This window comes from Oncorhynchus tshawytscha, linkage group LG03 (assembly GCF_018296145.1).
Source record: "Oncorhynchus tshawytscha isolate Ot180627B linkage group LG03, Otsh_v2.0, whole genome shotgun sequence".
Lineage (NCBI taxonomy): Eukaryota > Metazoa > Chordata > Actinopteri > Salmoniformes > Salmonidae > Oncorhynchus > Oncorhynchus tshawytscha.
The window spans coordinates 15,124,646-15,143,064 of NC_056431.1; the positions used below are offsets into that span (position 1 = coordinate 15,124,646).

Genomic DNA, 18,419 nt, shown 5'->3' on the forward strand with positions numbered 1-18,419 from the left:
AATGGATGAAAAATGTGCCTTTCTTTCAAAAACAAGGACATTTCTAAGTGACCCCAAACTTTTGAACGGTAGTGTATGTGTTTAACATATAATACAGAGGGAATCTTTGTTTACCCTGGTGGTCTGAACGAACTCTTCACAGCTGAAAGGTTCCTCCAGGGGCAGAACCCACAGTGTGGCTCCACTCATCTCTTGCAGCACAGCGTCTATCCTGAACTCCACCAGGTCATTCACTCTGTCCATCAGCAGCTCCAGGTCCACTGGACACACAGGTCAGAGGTCATACACAGCACCACGGTGTCACCAGGGGTCACAAGGAAACAGCAGTTACAATCAGCTTTGCTCACTGGGACAGCAGATATAACTTTTTCCAATGGGATATTTGACATGAGTTGATCAGGCACAATTAACTGCGATCAAATGACGTCAAAGTTTAGGTGTGCTTACTGTTCTGGTTATTGTGGTGAGATTGTTCTGCCGTTTTATAGTATGGTGCTATGACAGAGCACAGTACAGTGCTGACATGGTTAGATTGGACATGGTTACATACTGAGAGCACTGTTGATGCGGCTGAGGTATTTCTCGATGTTCAGTGAGGTCCAGTTGAGGGAGGTCAGGCCTGGCAGAATGGCTTCGTCCACCTTAGCAACATGAGGCATCACCAGTTGCCCAAAGGCACTCTGTATCTTAGCCCGGACCCTGGCGTTCTCCGTCAGAACCAGCTGTGGATGGGCGTCAGAAATAGAGAAATTAGTAATGACATTATAATGCCAGGAATGAAGTTAAAGTGTTTTCTAATCTTCGCATTAAGATTCTACTGACTAAATCCCATCTCATAGGACTTTGTACTCAATTCAAAATGAATTGAAATGACAGCCCTTTTATTACTGTTGAGTGTACATAAACCTTTTTAAAGATACAGGATCATGCTCAATATGCAGTTGATCAAAAGGCATCATGGAAAAACTAGTGTACCTGCAGCTTGTTGTAGTTCTTCTTGAGGGCATCTTGTTTCTGCTGTAAGATGGCGGCAAAGGGAGGAATATCCAGCCTCATCCTGGTCATGCAGTCTGTCTCCCTAATCTGAGTCAGGATCTGGGGGTCAAAGTTGACAAACAGGTCCCCCGTATCGGGACATTTGACCAGTAAAGAGGCCTGGAGGCCCAGTCTGACCTCCTCGATCTGGGGAGTGAGAACGTGTGTGAGAGAGGGAGAGAGACAGCGAGAGAGAGTGTATGAGTGATATGAGTCATCTACAGTATGTCTGTGGGAAATCAACAAGTCAATCAAAAGTAATATCAGTCTTGCCAACTATGACAGCACAAACAGATATGGGACCAGGCTACAGATAAGGTACAGATCAGCATTAATAACAGTAACAGTTAACGCTGCTATGCTACTGGAGTATAAGTCCAGCCAGTAATCCAGAGACCGTATCAAGAGTCTCAGAGTAGGAATGCTGATTTAAGAATCAGTTTTGCCTTTAAGATCACAATAAATAAGACAACCAGGAGGGGCCCTGTCTCACCTGTTTCATCCATCCACTGTGGTAGAGCATCTCAAACTCCAGCAGCACCCTGGCCAACCTGTTGTAGTTCCTGATGATGCGTTTGGCCTCGGGCGTAGCCAGCACCCCAGGGGATTCCTGAAACAGATCCATGGGTTCCTGGATCCTCCGGTACAGCTGGCGTGCCCACAGGATCTTACCGGCTACCGGGGGCAGGTCCCGGCCAATGGGAGGATCCATCTTCTGCTTGGTGTAGTTACGGGACACCATCTCTATGTCTCTCCCATAGTTCTGAAGGATCCGCTGGTAATTCTCATCGATGCCCAGGTCTGGAATGCCCAGTCTTGGTGATGTAAGGGGAGATTATGATATCAAATGGAGAATGAATGAAATGGCTGTTAATAGGACTGAAATGAATTGAAGGTTAGTTTGACATAGAGGTGGACTGAAATAACAGTACCTTTCAAATGTTTTGAGTACATTCAAAGCCCTCTCTGTGTTTTGAATCGTATCGAAAGTGTTATCCATGAAGGTCTTCAGCTGATTCTGAAAGCAAATGAACATAACAAACAATTGTGCAAGTAAATTAGGAGATTATTTAGATATGTTGTGTTAGGATTTACTGGTAAGTTTGTTATTAAGTGTAAACTTACATGCAAGTCAGTGGTATTTTTACAAAACTCATCATAGTCCTGATCGAAGTCCGTTCTTCTCTGATCAAGGAAACTGTAGTGCTTTTTCTTCATGCTCAATACAATGCTCTGAAAATAAAAGGCAGACAGGTTATTTTTCCATTCTTTCCAAAGCTCTTGAGGCTTTTGATCATTTCTTGTGTCTGTATTCATTCCAACCAAAGCCAAAAGACTGTCAACAATGTTTCCGTTGAATGTTGTGAGACTGTTGGGTTTAATTTCATTTTAATCAGAGTAGTAGGCCACATAATATAGAATGTAGAATGATGATGACATGCAGCTTCTGGCTGGACACCATCCCTATTTAAAGATCCTCCATCTACAATGGCAGGGATGAAAGGCAGTGTATAAAATAGCAGTAATTTCTCCAATGAGCAGTTTACCATAAAATATGTATATTCTGGCTCCTGTGAACAAGCTGTCAACTTCAACAAAAGGCCATCAGGACTTAGTAATAGAGTGTCACCCCCTTTGAAGAGGGGGATGACCGTGGCAGCTTTCCAATCTTTAGGGATCTCAGACGATACGAAAGCAAGGTTGAACAGGCTAGTAATAAGGGTTGCAACAATTGCGGTGGATCATTTTATAAAGAGAGGGTCCAGATTGTCGAGCCCGGCTTATTTGTAGGGTTCCAGATTTTGCAGCTCTTTTAGAAAGAGAGACCGTTAGGAGTTTAGTATGGCTATATGCTTGGTAGAGTTGATGATAATGATGATGAGGCATGCACTGATGGACAAAAACAAGGACAAAAAAACTTGTGGTAAAGTTACCTCCCATTTCCCCTGCATTTCTGCAGTCTGTCCAGCGGAAGCAATAGAAAGAGCAGATATAACATTACTACAGTTGCAAGGAAAAACGTCTGAAAAGATAACGTCTAAAAAGGTAACATTAAACGGTAACGTATAAAAAGGTAACATTTAAAACGCAAACGTCTGAAAAGATAACGTCTAAAAACGTAACATCTGAAAAAGTAACGTTAAAAAGGTAACATTAAATGGTAACGTCTAAAGGTAACGTTTAAAAAAGTAACGTATAGAAATGCAATGTGTTAAGTCATGTCTAAAAGGGTAACATCTAAAAAGGTAACATTTAAAACGGTAATGTCTAAAAAGGTAACGTATAGAAATGCAATGTGTTAAGTCATGTCTAAAAGGGTAACATCTAAAAAGGTAACGTCAAAAGGTCATGCCCAAAAAGTAATATCTAAAAAGTAATATCTAAAAAGGTAACGTATAGAAATGCAATGTGTTAAGTCATGTCTAAAAGGGTAACATCTAAAAAGGTAACGTCAAAAAAGGTCATGCCTAAAAAGTAATATCTAAAAAGGTAAGGTCTACAAACTATTCTAATCTCCCAACAATATACCTGAAAAGTGGTTGCCATAGTTTCCAGGCCTTCTATCTTGGAGTCCTGTAGGGCTGAGTAAGTAGTGATGGTGCTGAACATGTTCAGGATCTTGTAGAGGCGTCGTTGGAACGTCTCAAACTTCCCAAAGATGTACATCTCACTGAAATCAAACTGCCTCTCGGACAGACTCTGCTCCAGCTTCTCCTTGGTCTTGTGGAAGCACTTCTGGTACTCCTATAATGAGATAGATGGGATCCAGATGAAAAGTCATTGGAGGAGCATGGAAAGGAAGTTACACTGTAAAATAGTTCATTTGTGAGAAGTGCGTAAAGGATGTGGTGGTATTACACTAGATATAATATATTATTTTATACATTAAAGCTCTTAAGGGCCTGTACTTTCAAAAAGCACATTTCTTTGTTACTTGATTTAGCACAGTATTTTAAATGATCTGGTTATAGTGTGTTGAAAGCAGTACCTGGTTTAGGTGGATAGCAGCTTTCAGTTTCTCAGCTACAACACCCTGAGGCTGGTCCCATATGGACGCAGAACCGTTGTTGGTGATGTAAGCCTTACATGCTGTAATCATCTGGTTGGTAACCTAAGACATGGAGATACCGAAGAAAAAAGGATACATTTCACGTGTCACTCTAATAAGTAATCTCAATGGGATGACTGGTTAACAGGCTTGGGACGGAGGTAGACAGCACTTCAGCTAACATGAGACCAGGTGGTGCGGCCAAATGCACCAAGAACATCAAAGAAGAATTGACAAGATTGATTTCAATACACTCCTAATGATTAAATGTAATACATCTGGCAGCTTTTAATTGTGAGCGAGATTTACAGTCACCTCTTCTTCTTGGTGGTTAAATACACTATCTTGGCAATAATGACCTTGACAAACAGGGAGGTGATCTTCTCTGAGGTGTTGTAGTAGCGGGAGATACTGTGGATCATCCGGATGGCATTGATCAGGCCTGGAATGGCCTCCACCATCGACACCTGCGTTCATTTAGCAATCAATACAATCATACAATAATGAATTTTCAAATCCATTAAGATCGATATACATAGAGGACCGGTTTCACAGATTAAGCTTAGTCCTGGTCTAAAAGGTTTTAAATTGAGGGTTCTTCTTAGTCCAGGATTAAGCATAATCTGTTTGGCCCGGTAAACTGGCAAACTATGTAAGTCTGTAGTTAGTAAATCTTAGAGGAAAATTAGTTGTTATATTGAAAACTATACAATATTAGTCTCTCACAGGATCACTGTTGTAGAGCGGGTCACAGAACTTCTCCAGAGTGTAGAGGTACTTCACATTGTCCTTGGCCTCGTTGGCTGAGTCAGTGATCCTGGTGTCCAGCTCTCGCCAGGACTGGTGGGACAGATACAGTCATCAAACATGCACTGTACCTATTCTGCTACAGTAATACAGAAAACACCAATTGAATTCAGATATGAGAGCCATGTTCAGTAAGCATAGAGGAGTACTTTACTTAATTTGTTTATGTGACTGGCTCCCACGAACGAGTCTCATGTAGCAAAAATCTAAATTGATATTTTAACATTTTATTAGCAGGCCTTTAACATCTACTCCTGTGTTACGGAGGACAGGGTGTAACAGCTTGCTCACCTTGATGAGTTTTGACTTGGCCATCATGAGAACGCCCAGGACAGATTTGACATCGGGGCTCTTCAGCTGGTCCAGGAGGTAGTTGAAGCGGGACATGCGTTTCTTCCAGTGGTCCAGCTCGGCCCGCGGCCCCAGGTCATCTGCCTCCTTCCTCAGCTGGTCACTCTCAGCCAGCACCTGGATACAACACCATCACTGCTGATTGGGGAATGCAATATCTATACACTGTGTTAGATGTGGTGGATCTTGATGTAATTTCCCCTGAGAGGATAAATAAAGTTGTATTGTATTGACTATATTAAACACACACCTCCACCCACAATAAAACAGGTCCACGGAGGGGATAAGTGTGCATGATGCTATTGAGGTTCAATCTATTTTACCTGTTCAATCTGTTTGATCCACACTTTCATACAGGCCTCTATCTTCTCTGTTGCCTCTGTGCTGTTAGCCACAGCAATGAAGTCAGACGGGCCTTTCAGTGTCTTCAGGTCAAATTCGTCACATTCTTTTAGATTCACCTAAATTAAATGATTAATGATATCAATTGTATATCCATATTAGTAATTGCAAAATTACATTTGTTTATTTTGATAAGTGTGTGTGTGTATTTGAGTATTTTCAAATAATGTGGCCCAAATCAACCACAACTATTGGAATTATTTTTAAGTATTTTCAAATAATTTTCTATAAATAGCATACTTTTTGAAAGTATTTTCAAATACTTATTTCAAATATTATTTTCAAATACCTGGGTTAAATACATGGGAGTGTATTTGAGTCAGTGTATTTGAGTTTTCCAAATACATTCCAATATTCAACTACTTGTCTTTTCAAATAAAACACATCTGAATAATTACAGTGGCAAGAAAAAGTATGTGAACTGTCACGAGTCCGACCGAGGGTGGTTTCTCTTCCCGGGCGGGTGGCACTCGGTGGTCGTCGTCACCGGCCTATTAGCTGCCACTGATTGTCTTTCCTCCCCCTCCTTGTATGTTTATTGGTAGCACCTGTTGGTGAATGATTAGTTTGTCCTTATTAGACAGCCGGCCCGCCTGGTTGTCGGCTCTAATGTAGAGGAACGTGTTTGTTCCTGGTCGTGAAATTTCAGTTGTACCTTTCTCATTCCCCCTGTTTGGGGCCGTTATTATTGTGAGTACCCTGTGGTGCGTTGGTGCATTAAAAAAGCACAGCCTTGCACTCTCTGTCTCCTGCGTCTGACTCCACACCCACGACACCCGGAGCATTACATGAACCCTTTGGAATTACCTGTATTTCTGCATAAATTGGTCATCAATTCATCTAAGTCACAACAATAGACAAACATAGTGTGCTTAAACTAATAACACACATATGATTGTGTTTTTTTGTTTATATTGAATATATCATTTAAACATTCAAAGTGTAGGTTGGGAAAAGTATGAAAACCCCTAGTCGAATGACTTATCCAAAAGCAAATTTAATTTTTTTTTTAACCTTTATTTAACTAGGCAAGTCAGTTAGGCCAAATTCTTATTTTCAATGACAGCCTAGGGGTTAACTGCCTGTTCAGGGGCAGAATGACAGATTTGTACCTTGTCAGCTCGGGGGTTTGAGCTTGCAACCTTCCAGTTACCAGTTCAACGCTCTAACCACTAGGCTACGCTGCCGCCCCAGTGGAGTCAGCTAACCTGGAGTCTAATCAATGAGTTGACGTTGGGGATGTTGGTTAGAGCTGCCTTGTCCTATAAAAAAAAACACTCACAACATTTGAGTTTGCTATTCACAAGAAGCATTGCCTGATGTGAACCAATGCCTCGAACAAAAGAGATCTCAGAAGACGTAAGATTAAGAATTGTTGACTTGCATAAAGCTGGAAAGGGTTACAAAAGTATTTCTAAAAGCCTTGATGTGCATCAGTCCACGGTAAGATAAACTGTCTATAAATGGAGAAAGTTCAGCACTGTTGCTACTCTCCCTAGGAGTAGCCGTCCTGCAAAGATGACTGCAAGAGCACAACGCAGAATGTTCAATGAGGTTAAAAAGAATCCTAGAGTGTCAGCTAAAGACTTACAGAAATCTCTGGAACATGCTAACATCTCTGTTGACGAGTGAATGATATGTAAAACACTAAACAAGAATGGTGTTCATGGGAGAACACCACGGAAGAAGTCCCTGCTGTCCAAAAAACCCATTGCTGCACATCTGAAGTTTGCAAAAGTGCACCTGGATGTTCCACAGTGCTTGCTACTGGCAAAATATTCTGTGGACAGATGAAACTAAAGTTGAGTTGTTTGGAAGGAACACACAACACTATGTGTGGAGAAAAAAAGACAGCACACCAACATCAAACCTCATCCTAACTGTAAAGTATCGTGGAGGCAGCATCATGTCTTGGGGCTGCTTTGCTACCTCAGGGCCTGGACAGCTTGCTATCATCGACGGGAAAATGAATTCCCAAGTTTATCAGGACATTTTGCAGGAGAATGTCTTAGTATTTTGTGTTTTCTTTATTATTTTGATCAGGCCAGGGTGTGACATGGGTTATTTTATGTGGTGTGTTTTGTCTAGGAGTTTGTTGTAGGTTATGGGATAGTGGTTAGTGGGGTTGTCTAGAATAGTCTATGGCTGCCTGGAGTGGTTCTCAATCAGAGGCAGGTGTTTATCATTGTCTCTGATTGGGAACCATATTTAGGCAGCCATATTCTTTGAGTGTTTCGTGGGTGATTGTTCCTGTCTCTGTGTTTGTTTGCACCAGATAAAGCTGGTTAGGTTTTCACGTTACGTTTATTGTTTTTGTATTGTTCGTGTTTATCTTTGATTAAAGATGTATCGAAATAATCATGCTGCATTTTGGTCCTCCGATCCCTGAAGAAAACCTTAACAGCTGTCTGTCTGCCAAATGAAGTTCAACAGAAGTTGGGTGATGCAACAGGACAACAACCCAAAACACAGAAATAAATCAACAACAGAATGGCTTCAACAGAAGAAAATACGCCTTCCAGAGTGGCCCAGTCAGAGTCCTGACCTCAACCCGATTGAGATGCTGTGGCATGACCTCAAGAGAAAAGTTCACACCAAACATCCCAAAAATATTGCTGAACTATAACAGTTTTGTAAAGAGGAATGGTCCAAAATGCCTCCTGACCGTTGTGCAGGTTTGATCCTCAACTACAGAAAACTTTTGGTTGAGGTTATTGCTGCCAAAGGGGTTCACATACTTTTCCCACCCTGCACTGTGAATGTTTACACGGTGTGTTCAATAATGACATGAAAGCGTATAATTGTTTGTGTGTTATTAGTTTAAGCAGACTGTGATTGTCTATTGTTGTGACCTAGATGAAGATCAGATCAAATTTTATGACCAATTTATGCAGAAATCCAGGTATTTCCAAAGGGTTCTCCTACTTTTTCTTGCCACTGTACTTTGAAATGCATGTGAAAGTAATTTAGATATTTGAAATAGTATTTGAAGCCAGGTCTGTTGAGCGTTCACGTCACCTACCTTCTCCTGCAGGCTTTCCTGTGCCCCGGCCAGCACAGACACAAAGCTGTCCAGTGAGCTGATGAATTCCTGTTTAACTGACTGTGCCTGTGGACTGGCCAGCTCTCCCCAGCCATGGTCCATCTTCTTCAGGCTGGGTATGAAGATCTCAGACAGCAGCTGCTCCACACTTTTAAGCAGGCCTACCTCTGTGGTGTCCAGCATGTTGAAATTCACCTCCTACCAGGGCCAGAGAATTTTAGATTGACATGACCACACAGTAGGCCAGGGGATGACACCATTTTAGAAGCAAGGATTGGGCTGACGTGTCATACTGTTACTAATATTGTGTGCTTTAATCCTTAAACTCTTTAAATAGTTTTCCTGAAGGCAAGGTTAAATAGTGTTATGAATGATAAGAACATTGTTATACAAACATTGTTTTAGCCTTTAGACATATAAATCTTGATCAAACGTATAATGCCGACTATGTGTTGGATCAGGGTTCTCCAACCCAGTTCCTGGAGAGCTACCCTCCTGTAGGTTTTCAATCCAATCCCAGTGTAACTAATCTGATTCAGTTTATCAATCAGTTAATTATCAGGATTAGGGTTGGGGTGAAAACCCTACAGGACGTAGCTCTCCAGGAACAGGGTTAGAGAGCCTTGTGTTGGATAGTAAGGTGAAGACTCACCCTGTGGACATTCTCAGAGGTGATAGCCTTGGAGGGATTGGCTCTTGTGAAGAACACACAGACACCAGTCAGAGCCACATCTTTGCCCTCAGTGACAAACACCTTGGCCTTCTTACTCCGGTTTGGGGCCAAGGCAGCTGCTGCTGCTGCTAGGGAGACAAACAAAGCAGTTACCTGGTATATCATCTTTACGACCGGAAGAAGGGTAATATACATTACTCAAGCCTTGCAAGTTTCAGCCTCTTTGTCTTTGAGCTGTAACTCTACTATTAACTGTGTTATTACTCTGCTATTATTATGTTCCCCTATTATTTCCCTTCATGGCCAATCATCTCACCTGCTTCAGCTGGCTCCACATCCTGATAGTAGAACATGATATGAGGAAGTCCCTCAGCCACAAAGAACTGCTCCATGCGTTCAATCTATGGGAGACAGGTTCATCACAATCACCGTTTCCACAATGAATTGACCTTTACTTGATTAAATCACTTTTTCACAAGTTATTACCATACATACAGGTGTGCAGAAACAAATGTTGCATCCGCAAGCAGTGGCCAGCTACTCAACAGTCTGTCACAAGGGACCACAGTGTAGGGGATTGATGGAGGTGGAACAGTGAAGTGTTATGCCCTACCTGAGTTCCCTCCAGAATGGCATCCTCCACATCAGCCTTCTCCAGGCCCAGGCAGGAAGCCACGATGCTGAGGATGTAGTCATGTCTGCCATCCAGCTGAGCTCTCTTAGCCTCACGCTCCTCTTTCAACTTTTGCTGCAAACAAAGAGACAGAGAGAGGTATCATCAAGTCAACCCCAGTACAGATTCAAACTGGATGGATTGCTTCGACAAGAGGCGGAACCAAATTCTGATTAATAATTAAAGAAATTCAAATGATAATGACTGGATACAACAGAGTCATTCACACATACTTTGAATGCAACAATCTTGCTGTTAGATATGAGAAATGATTGAGGCTCCCTTTTGCTCCTTCTAGACTTTGAGTCAGCCATTGTTCAAAATGTTCAGAATGACAATCACTTTCACATGTCAGCCAAGACAGCAGAATTCAGGATACTTGCAAACTCCATTGAATAAATATCAGAAAAAAATACATTATCTTCAATATATACTTCAGCTTTGTTATTAACAGTAAAAATTCATTAATTAAAATTTAAAAAACAGCAAAATCCCACACAAAGAAGTGAAAATGAAAGTGATAGCCTATTCCTTCATGGAAATCTCTTGAACCATGATCTCTGATAAAACATTTTCCCTATATTCTAGACTATTTAGCTATGCCTCTTTCTCTGTCTTCTATACCACTCCTACCCACTAGCTATCCACAGGTTATATACAGTGAAACAGACTGTTTCTGGCTAGCCTATAACACTACCCTGGACAGCCCAGTGGCTGGGGGCCTCATGTTAAAGAAGACAGAGAACAGAGATAGTAAAATCTACTACAATGAGTTGCTTGGTGGTGCAGCTAGGTAACGGCAGAAAAAAGGCAAGCCAATAAATTAAGCCGACTTGGTGTTCTATTTTGTGGGCCGGATGCAGATGCTTTCAAACTCTGGTTTTATTTTCCCCATTGACAGTCTGGAATGTAGCCTGTGTTGTCTGGAGAAGTGTTTCGTTCTAGGTTAAGCTACCTTTTACTTGCAAGGGTTAGTCTATTTTGGGATCTAGGCCCTTTGGGTTCAGCACATTGCAACTTAATAACAAAACATTTTATAGCTACTGGCCAGACCATTTACCGGCAGAACAGAAATACTAAGCACACTTAAGCTGTTCCTGCATTTCTTTGTATCTACACTGGCATGTTACTATTTGGCAAACACTATACATTTTCCCCTAACATGCTGACCAGACTGGACACATCGCATGCGTGTGCATTGCAAAATAAATGTACACATACATGTTATTCAATCATTGCACCCACACTGCTTGAGCGCATCAGCGAGCGTCTGCGTGGCCAGGCCCTAAAATAGAAATTGGTTCTATTTGTGATGCTCAACGCGCTGAAAGTCCGACCTCTCCCATCTTCTCATTGGTTTTTAGAAGCATATACCCACGTGGGTGATTGAAAGATGAACTTAGGTCCACACTCCAGTCAGTTGCGGTAATGCACCTAAAGTTGGTAGCCAACCGCCATATAAAGTCCAAAATAAGAAGAATAAGCCTGATGGAATAAGGAGAGATGACTAGAAACAAATTCAGTTTATCTGTGGATTAATTGTCAGAGTAGAGGATCTTGTGCATTTCAGGTAAAATAACAACCCAATGTTTATATTGGACAAATTAGCTAGCAACAGCAAGCTGGCTAGTTAAATTGCCAGAAATGTTTAATGCTTTTCGACCTGTCCTCAAATTAATATAATTGGGGGCCTCCCGGGTGGCGCAGTGGTTAAGGGCGCTGTGCCACCAGAGACTCTGGGTTCGCGCCCAGGCTCTGTCGTAACCGGCCGCGCCCGGGAGGTCCGTGGGGCAACGCACAATTGGCCTAGCGTCGTCCGGGCTAGGGAGGGGTTGGCTGGTAGGAATATCCTTGCCTCATCGCGCACCAGCGACTCCTGTGGCGGGCCGGGTGCAGTGCGCGCTAATCAAGGTTGCCAGGTGCATGTTGTTTCCTCCGACACACTGTGGCTGGCTTCTGGGTTGGATGCGCGCTGTGTTAAGAAGCAGTGCGGCTTGGTTGGGTTGTGTATCAGAGGACGCATGACCTTCAACCTTCATCTCTCCCGAGCCCGTATGGGAGTTGTATCAATGAGACAAGATAGTAGCTACTAAAAACAATTGGATACCACGAAATTGGGGAGAAAACGGGGGAAAATTCAAAACAAACAAAAAAATATATAATTGGTTCTGAGTTTGTTTTCATACTTCAACCTGCATGTCCTGATCGAGTCTGGTGTGGGGGGACAAAATCAACGTGGGGGCGATGGCACACGTGGACGCACGCATTTGTGTAAGAATGTATTTGATGCCATGGATAAGTCACAGTAAATGGCCTTGGCCTTAACGTCTTTAAAGTGCAACAGACCAGTGAGCCGGCTTGGCATCAATAACTCAGCAGTCTGAGTTATTCATGAGTTATTCATGCCAAGCCGGCTCACTGGTCTGTTGCACTTTAAAGACGTTAAGGCCAAGTCTGAGTCACATTTACTCCAATGGATAAGCCCAATTAAATGATATATCCACATGAGTTCCATCCAGGTATCTGGTGGGAGTAGGAGAAGGCTGTGGAAGAAGATAGCAGAAGATGATGGCTAAAGATTTACAGCAGGCCTTGAGGTCATGCAGCAGATCAGAGGCAGCAGCCATCAGTCAACAAGCCTGGACACGAAAGACCAAACACAGCTATTGACCTATTGGACAAACCCAAGCCCCAGACTGCATCCTAAATGGAACCCTACTCCCTACATAGTGCACTGCTTTGTCTCTGGTCAAAAGTAGTGCACGATGTAGGGGAAAGGGTTCCATTAGACATGCAGCATGTGCATCACAGGCCAGCCAGTACACTACTGATTTACCACACTGCCAGAACAGAACCACTGGAGGAAATACATGCTTATATAAGCTAGCCAAGACAGGTGTTGCTGGGCGACACACACATCACACCTGCTCCCTGGGCTGGCAGTGATTCCAGTCGAAGGCTTTCATGATGAGCAAACAGCCACCTCAAGCTTCATCCTACAGACACACACCACAGCACACCAAGCATCAAGCGTACACAATGGCAACCTCAACTGTCTGCAAGCTTTCAGCTCAGATAAGAACTGAATGGCTAGAATGAAACTATCCTGACAAAACAAATCACAAAATACTTCAGGAGAAAAAGACTGATAACTGTGACATGGGCGTTTGGACGTTGTGAGTCTTCTAATCCACTCGACGTTTGCAATGAACTCCATTGCAAACAATGTCTCTATCATAGAGTGTATCAAAAAAATACTGACTGAAATTGCTTGTTTCTACTGAATTTATCACAATTCTACAGAACAAGACTGAGAGCCAATCTTGACCAATGACTGATTTCAGTTTAGTTGTACTCTGGAGCCTATACATTTATCAAACAGTCAGCAACATGCACACCATACTAGCCCCAATCGGTGATCAAATAGATGACCTGTCCCTAACCATTATTTGGCAAGGACCCACTAGGTGCTTGTTGTCTCCGGTAGATCTACTCCATCTTCTCCTATCATCATACAAGTCCTACAGTGACAATCTCTTACCTTGATCACTCTTGAGACACTCTGTTTCCAGAGCTGTTTTCTAAATGCTCTAGACATGACTCTTAGCTCCTCATATCAACGCCAGCTCCCAAACGACCATCTACAATCTATGTAGCTACAGATAGAGATCAGTGAGTGCTGTAGAGAAGATAAGAGTGACTGTGATCACTCAGGAGAATAACTGGCATGCCTTTGTTTGCTCCCCACCTTTCTTAAACTGAGCTAACTGTCAGTGAAGTTAAAATCTCCTATAAACTATTCAAACAACTTAAAGACGCTGGCAAGTTGCCAAGCTCCGGCACATGACACATAGCCACAGGTGATGGGTATCACAGTAGAAGGCCACAGTATATTGTACACCAAGCCTTCATGATGCCATTGTGCAGGTGACAAAACAGATGAAAAGGAACCTTCATAATCCCCTATTACTGTGTCAGGTATTGTGTCCAACCTTGACCTCTCTAAACCACAGAGAACCCATGTGGTGAGGCCAAGTATAAGCCTCTATGTCAGGGATCACCAACTAGATTCAGCCGTGGGACGATTTGTTCTTGAGTGGATGGTCATCGAGCCGGAACATAATTACAAATAGACTGCAAACTGGCAGCAAGAAGCCAAACATATAATTGTATATATATTTTATATGACTAAAACCTTGCTTACATTTGTATACGATCACATATCTCTCTATTATGCGTGGGAATACTCTTGAACATGTTTTACCACTTAGAACTGATTTGCTGGTGTTCTTAATCTTTTATGCCCCAAAAAAGTATCATATTATAATAATTTTTGCTCAGAAAACTTGGGGGCCAAATTAAATCACCCACGGGCCAAAATCGGCCCAAGGGGCCGCCAGTTGGGGAACCCTGCTCTATGCGCTACCTACCCGAATACATAATGTGGCATTGATCTGAAGATGCGAGCAGTCTCATATTCCAAATGATCCAAACTGCATTGATATTACTGTAATGACCAAAACATTGTGGACAGTGTATTTTAATACTAGCCTATATTTGTGATAAGTAGCGCAGCCTTGATGCAGATCTACAATAGAAAACAAATTCATCAAACAACAAGAGTTAATGGAAATGCTCCGTAGTTCCACTGAATACAAGTTAATGTACTGACTTTCTTCTCCAATATACATCTGCCTAATTTTCATTCTCTCAACGTTTTGTTTATGTTCTTACAGTAGCTAATTTTGTTGTGTAAGTTGATCAAAAAGCAATAACCTAAATACAAATGTATACGGTTTTACATTGAACTATGACACCTGTGACATGTTTTTCAATTAACTAACCAGTTATTTATATAAAATCTAAAGGCAAACAAGAAATAGAGCCTTTTGCAGCCAATTTAAATCTGACAAAAGCAATAAGACAGTGATATTCACAATGTTTTGATACATTTGAAAAATATTTTTTAAAGTATGTTTTTCCCTATAGAATTTACTCAAGTTAAAGTACAGTACACATTCCTAAAAGAAAACTACCCAAGTACTGTAACGTGTTACTTGTAGTGTGTTACTACCCACCTCTGTATTTTCATGAATCCCCAGTACTGTAAAATCCATACCTCTGATTGATCATTTATAGATGGGCAACATAGCCTACAGGCTGAACCTCTATCTATACAATGGTCTGGTAAACAGTCCAGGAGACTGTTATGGTATTAAGATAAATACAATTGTTGGTTTCTTAAAACATTCATGATGAAATGCATGATTTGGTCACAGATAGGGACCTGAGTGTAGCCTAAGTAACGTCATGTAACAGAACTGTGTAGGTCAGCTTACCTTGTTTTGATAGTCAGGTTTAAAGTGAAGCATCGCCACTCTCAACAAAGCAACCTATTTAAGGAATCTACCCTCTTAATTGACATTAATTACTATTCATGAGAACACAGACAAGAATTCCAGTGCATGCACTGCAGAACAAGCACTGCCAGCGATCAGCAACTTATTTTCCAGCCCAAAGGTTACTATCTGAAATTATAATATTGTTTTCTCCTCAGACAGAGGCTTGCTAACTAGATAGTGTAGTATTGGGTGACCCCCTGTAGGCTAGGTAATTATCAAAAGCACTGCTATCACCTTACCAACATCGACAATGGGGCTTGGGGCTGAATGGGTCATTGTTATACAGTAGAGTAGAGGCTACAGTTACAGACAGTTAGAGTTACAGACATGTCTCCCCTGGACAGGTATAAAAGAGCCCAGTGGTCCAATTACTTGAGGAAGGGATTGACCAACAGAGAATGGATGAGGTTAAAGAGCAATACACAATACTAGGCCGAGACCTATGTTGTGAAAATCATTGTTAGGCTAGGCCTAGTTCAATCCAACCAAGGAACACAATGACTTCTTAATAAAAGCCATTCACCCGTGTGCATGTTGTATGCATGTTGTACTGAAACTAGAAAGGAATAACACTAATGTAAAGTGGTGAAAAGTGGGGTGAGATGAAAGTGCCAGCAGCTGAAGATTAATATGACAGAGCCAATCCTTCAAAAATTAGGGGACCAACGAGTCTGGAGAAATGTTGAGTGACAAAACAATCCACCCAAACATCAAATTCAAAAGGGCAACCAGCATTTGGCTACTGCCTGTCCAAAGAGAACAACATATTGAATTGAATTGATTTTGGGTAACAGACACATACAACAAAATGTACAATTTGTACCCAGAGGATATCACTTGAAATTAAATTCCAACAGATTACACAATATTGGCCGAGGACGCTCACAGACGAAGCTGCCCCTCATATGGGGTGAGAGAGCGTTTGATACTTGGAAAATTATCGTGCAGCTTTGCATTTAAAAGAAGTTAGATAATGAATATTTCACTAAGGCATGACTGATTTCTAAAGTGAGACATCTCATTTGGAGAAACTGGGTAATTGGAGTCCCCACTGAATTATGTATGATCTGGTGAGAGCTCAGAGGGATCTAAGAGAAGGCCCCCATAACATCACCATAACAACCACAACATGTCCCCATAACATCACAAAATGTCCCCATAACTTCACCTTAATATCCACAAAATGTCCCCATAACATTTAAAATATATATATATTTAAATGTAACCTTTATTTAACTAGGCAAGTTAGTTAAGAACAAATTCTTATTTACAATGGCGGCCTACCCTGGCCAAACCCTGACAACACTGGGACAATTGTGCGCCACCCTATGGGACTCCCAATCACATCTGGATGTGATATAGCCTGGATTTCTTCGCGGCATGGACACTACAAGGTGTCGAAAGCATTCCACAGGGATGCTGGTCCATGTTGACTCCAATGCTTCCCACGGTTCTGTCAAATTGGCTGGATGTCAGTTTGTTACATGGACCATTCTTGATACACACGGGAAACGGTTGAGCGTGAAAAACCCAGCAGCGTGCAGTTCTTGACACAAACTGGTGCGCCTAGCACCTACTACCATACCCCATTCAAAGGCAATAAAATATTTTGTCTTGCCCAACCTTACCAACATAATTAAAGCAGTAAAAATACATGTTTTGTCATACCCTTGGTATACTGTCTCATATACCACAGCTGTCAGCCAATCAGCATTCAGGGCTAGAACCAACCACTTTATAATGCAAATTATAAAGTTTGAGTCCTTAATGCTGATTGGCTGAAAGCCCTACCACAGGTATGACACAATGTTTTATTTGTACTGTTTAAATTACGTTGGTAACCAATTTATAAGGCTGTTCTTATGCACGGCTCAAAGCAGAGTGCCTGAATACAGCCATTAGCCATGCTTAAATATGCTTCAATTATTGTGAGCTCTTGAGTCTACATATGCATGCTCTTCCTTACCAGAAAATGCCATAATTTTATTGGCAGGGAAACACATTTATTGGCAAGAAACACATAAAGAAACAGGACCACAACACGATGCAAGCTATTGGCTACCTTGCCACCTCCACCAGACAAATACAAAGATATACAGTACAACTAATATACATTACAATCACATCTACACAAACGAAATACCTGATAATACCATCACCAAACCTGCATTTCCTTTATTGACTCCACGGGGACTGAGGGTTGGGACCTGTTTCTCAAGTTGCACTTCGCAGAACGCGAGCTGAGAGACATGTTGTTTCCACACCACCACGAATATGTCTTTGAAGTGTGAATACAGTATCAGAATTCTGGAAACAGTTGCAAGTTTTTCATGTCACGCGGGATTCTTATATTTTGGTCCTTGGTGTCCTGGGCTGGCTCGAGGGGCTCAAGCTGTAGTTCTCAGATAACACTTTCGCACCAATTAAATTGTGTTAGCTGTTTCCTTGGTTACGTAGGACATTTTTTTGTGCATTTGCTAATCGGGATCATTGGGACGTCCATACCCTACACCGTAACCTTAACCCATACCCTAACATTAACCTTAAGTATAACTCTTGCCTAACCCCAACCTTAACATTTAACTTAACCCTTTTCAATGTCAACTTCAATGGGGTATGGTCGTCCCAAGGAATCCGGATAGCACGGACCGTTTTTTTTCCTGATGGGGGCAGCTACAACTAGATCCCTGCAGGCTGCACCATGATGACCATAGAAATAGTTCGGCTAGAGACACCACCAATCTACATGATTTGTCACGGTCCACTCATGGGGCCACAAAGCAACTTCTCATTATCTCATTGAGAAATGTCCGATATTGATTCATTTTTAATCAATGTAGAAAGATAAGTTTGTAGGATGGCTCTTTGGCCTTTTTGGTTTTTGTGTAGGCTGCTAGTCCACAGTTTGTCTGTCATCTTTCTGTAATAGTATATTCGCGTTAATTTGTAACGTTACCCTAGAGGGAATGGGTCACACAGGTGGG

General features: G+C 41.8%; 1 protein-coding gene across 2 annotated transcripts in view; it reads right to left on the bottom strand.

The window, feature by feature from the left end:
• LOC112228294 (dynein axonemal heavy chain 5-like) overlaps positions 1–17,732 on the bottom strand; it is a 63,503-nt gene extending 45,771 nt beyond the window's left edge. Inside the window, exons 1-17 of one of the 2 annotated variants that reach the window (XM_042310468.1) lie at positions 17,600–17,732; positions 9,974–10,108; positions 9,677–9,761; positions 9,340–9,488; positions 8,667–8,885; positions 5,566–5,703; positions 5,183–5,359; positions 4,811–4,924; positions 4,444–4,551; positions 4,025–4,147; positions 3,565–3,780; positions 2,161–2,268; positions 1,968–2,053; positions 1,529–1,850; positions 976–1,182; positions 551–722; positions 115–260 (exon numbers count right to left, since the gene is read on the bottom strand). In XM_042310468.1, coding sequence (XP_042166402.1) covers positions 115–260; positions 551–722; positions 976–1,182; positions 1,529–1,850; positions 1,968–2,053; positions 2,161–2,268; positions 3,565–3,780; positions 4,025–4,147; positions 4,444–4,551; positions 4,811–4,924; positions 5,183–5,359; positions 5,566–5,703; positions 8,667–8,885; positions 9,340–9,488; positions 9,677–9,761; positions 9,974–10,108; positions 17,600–17,686 — 2,592 coding nt within the window. In that variant the 5' untranslated portion in view covers positions 17,687–17,732. Of the gene's footprint in view, positions 1–114; positions 261–550; positions 723–975; positions 1,183–1,528; positions 1,851–1,967; positions 2,054–2,160; positions 2,269–3,564; positions 3,781–4,024; positions 4,148–4,443; positions 4,552–4,810; positions 4,925–5,182; positions 5,360–5,565; positions 5,704–8,666; positions 8,886–9,339; positions 9,489–9,676; positions 9,762–9,973; positions 10,109–17,578 lie in introns of both variants that reach the window. The other variant, XM_042310470.1, reaches the window with a different exon arrangement.
• Positions 17,733–18,419: the final 687 nt, after the last annotated feature.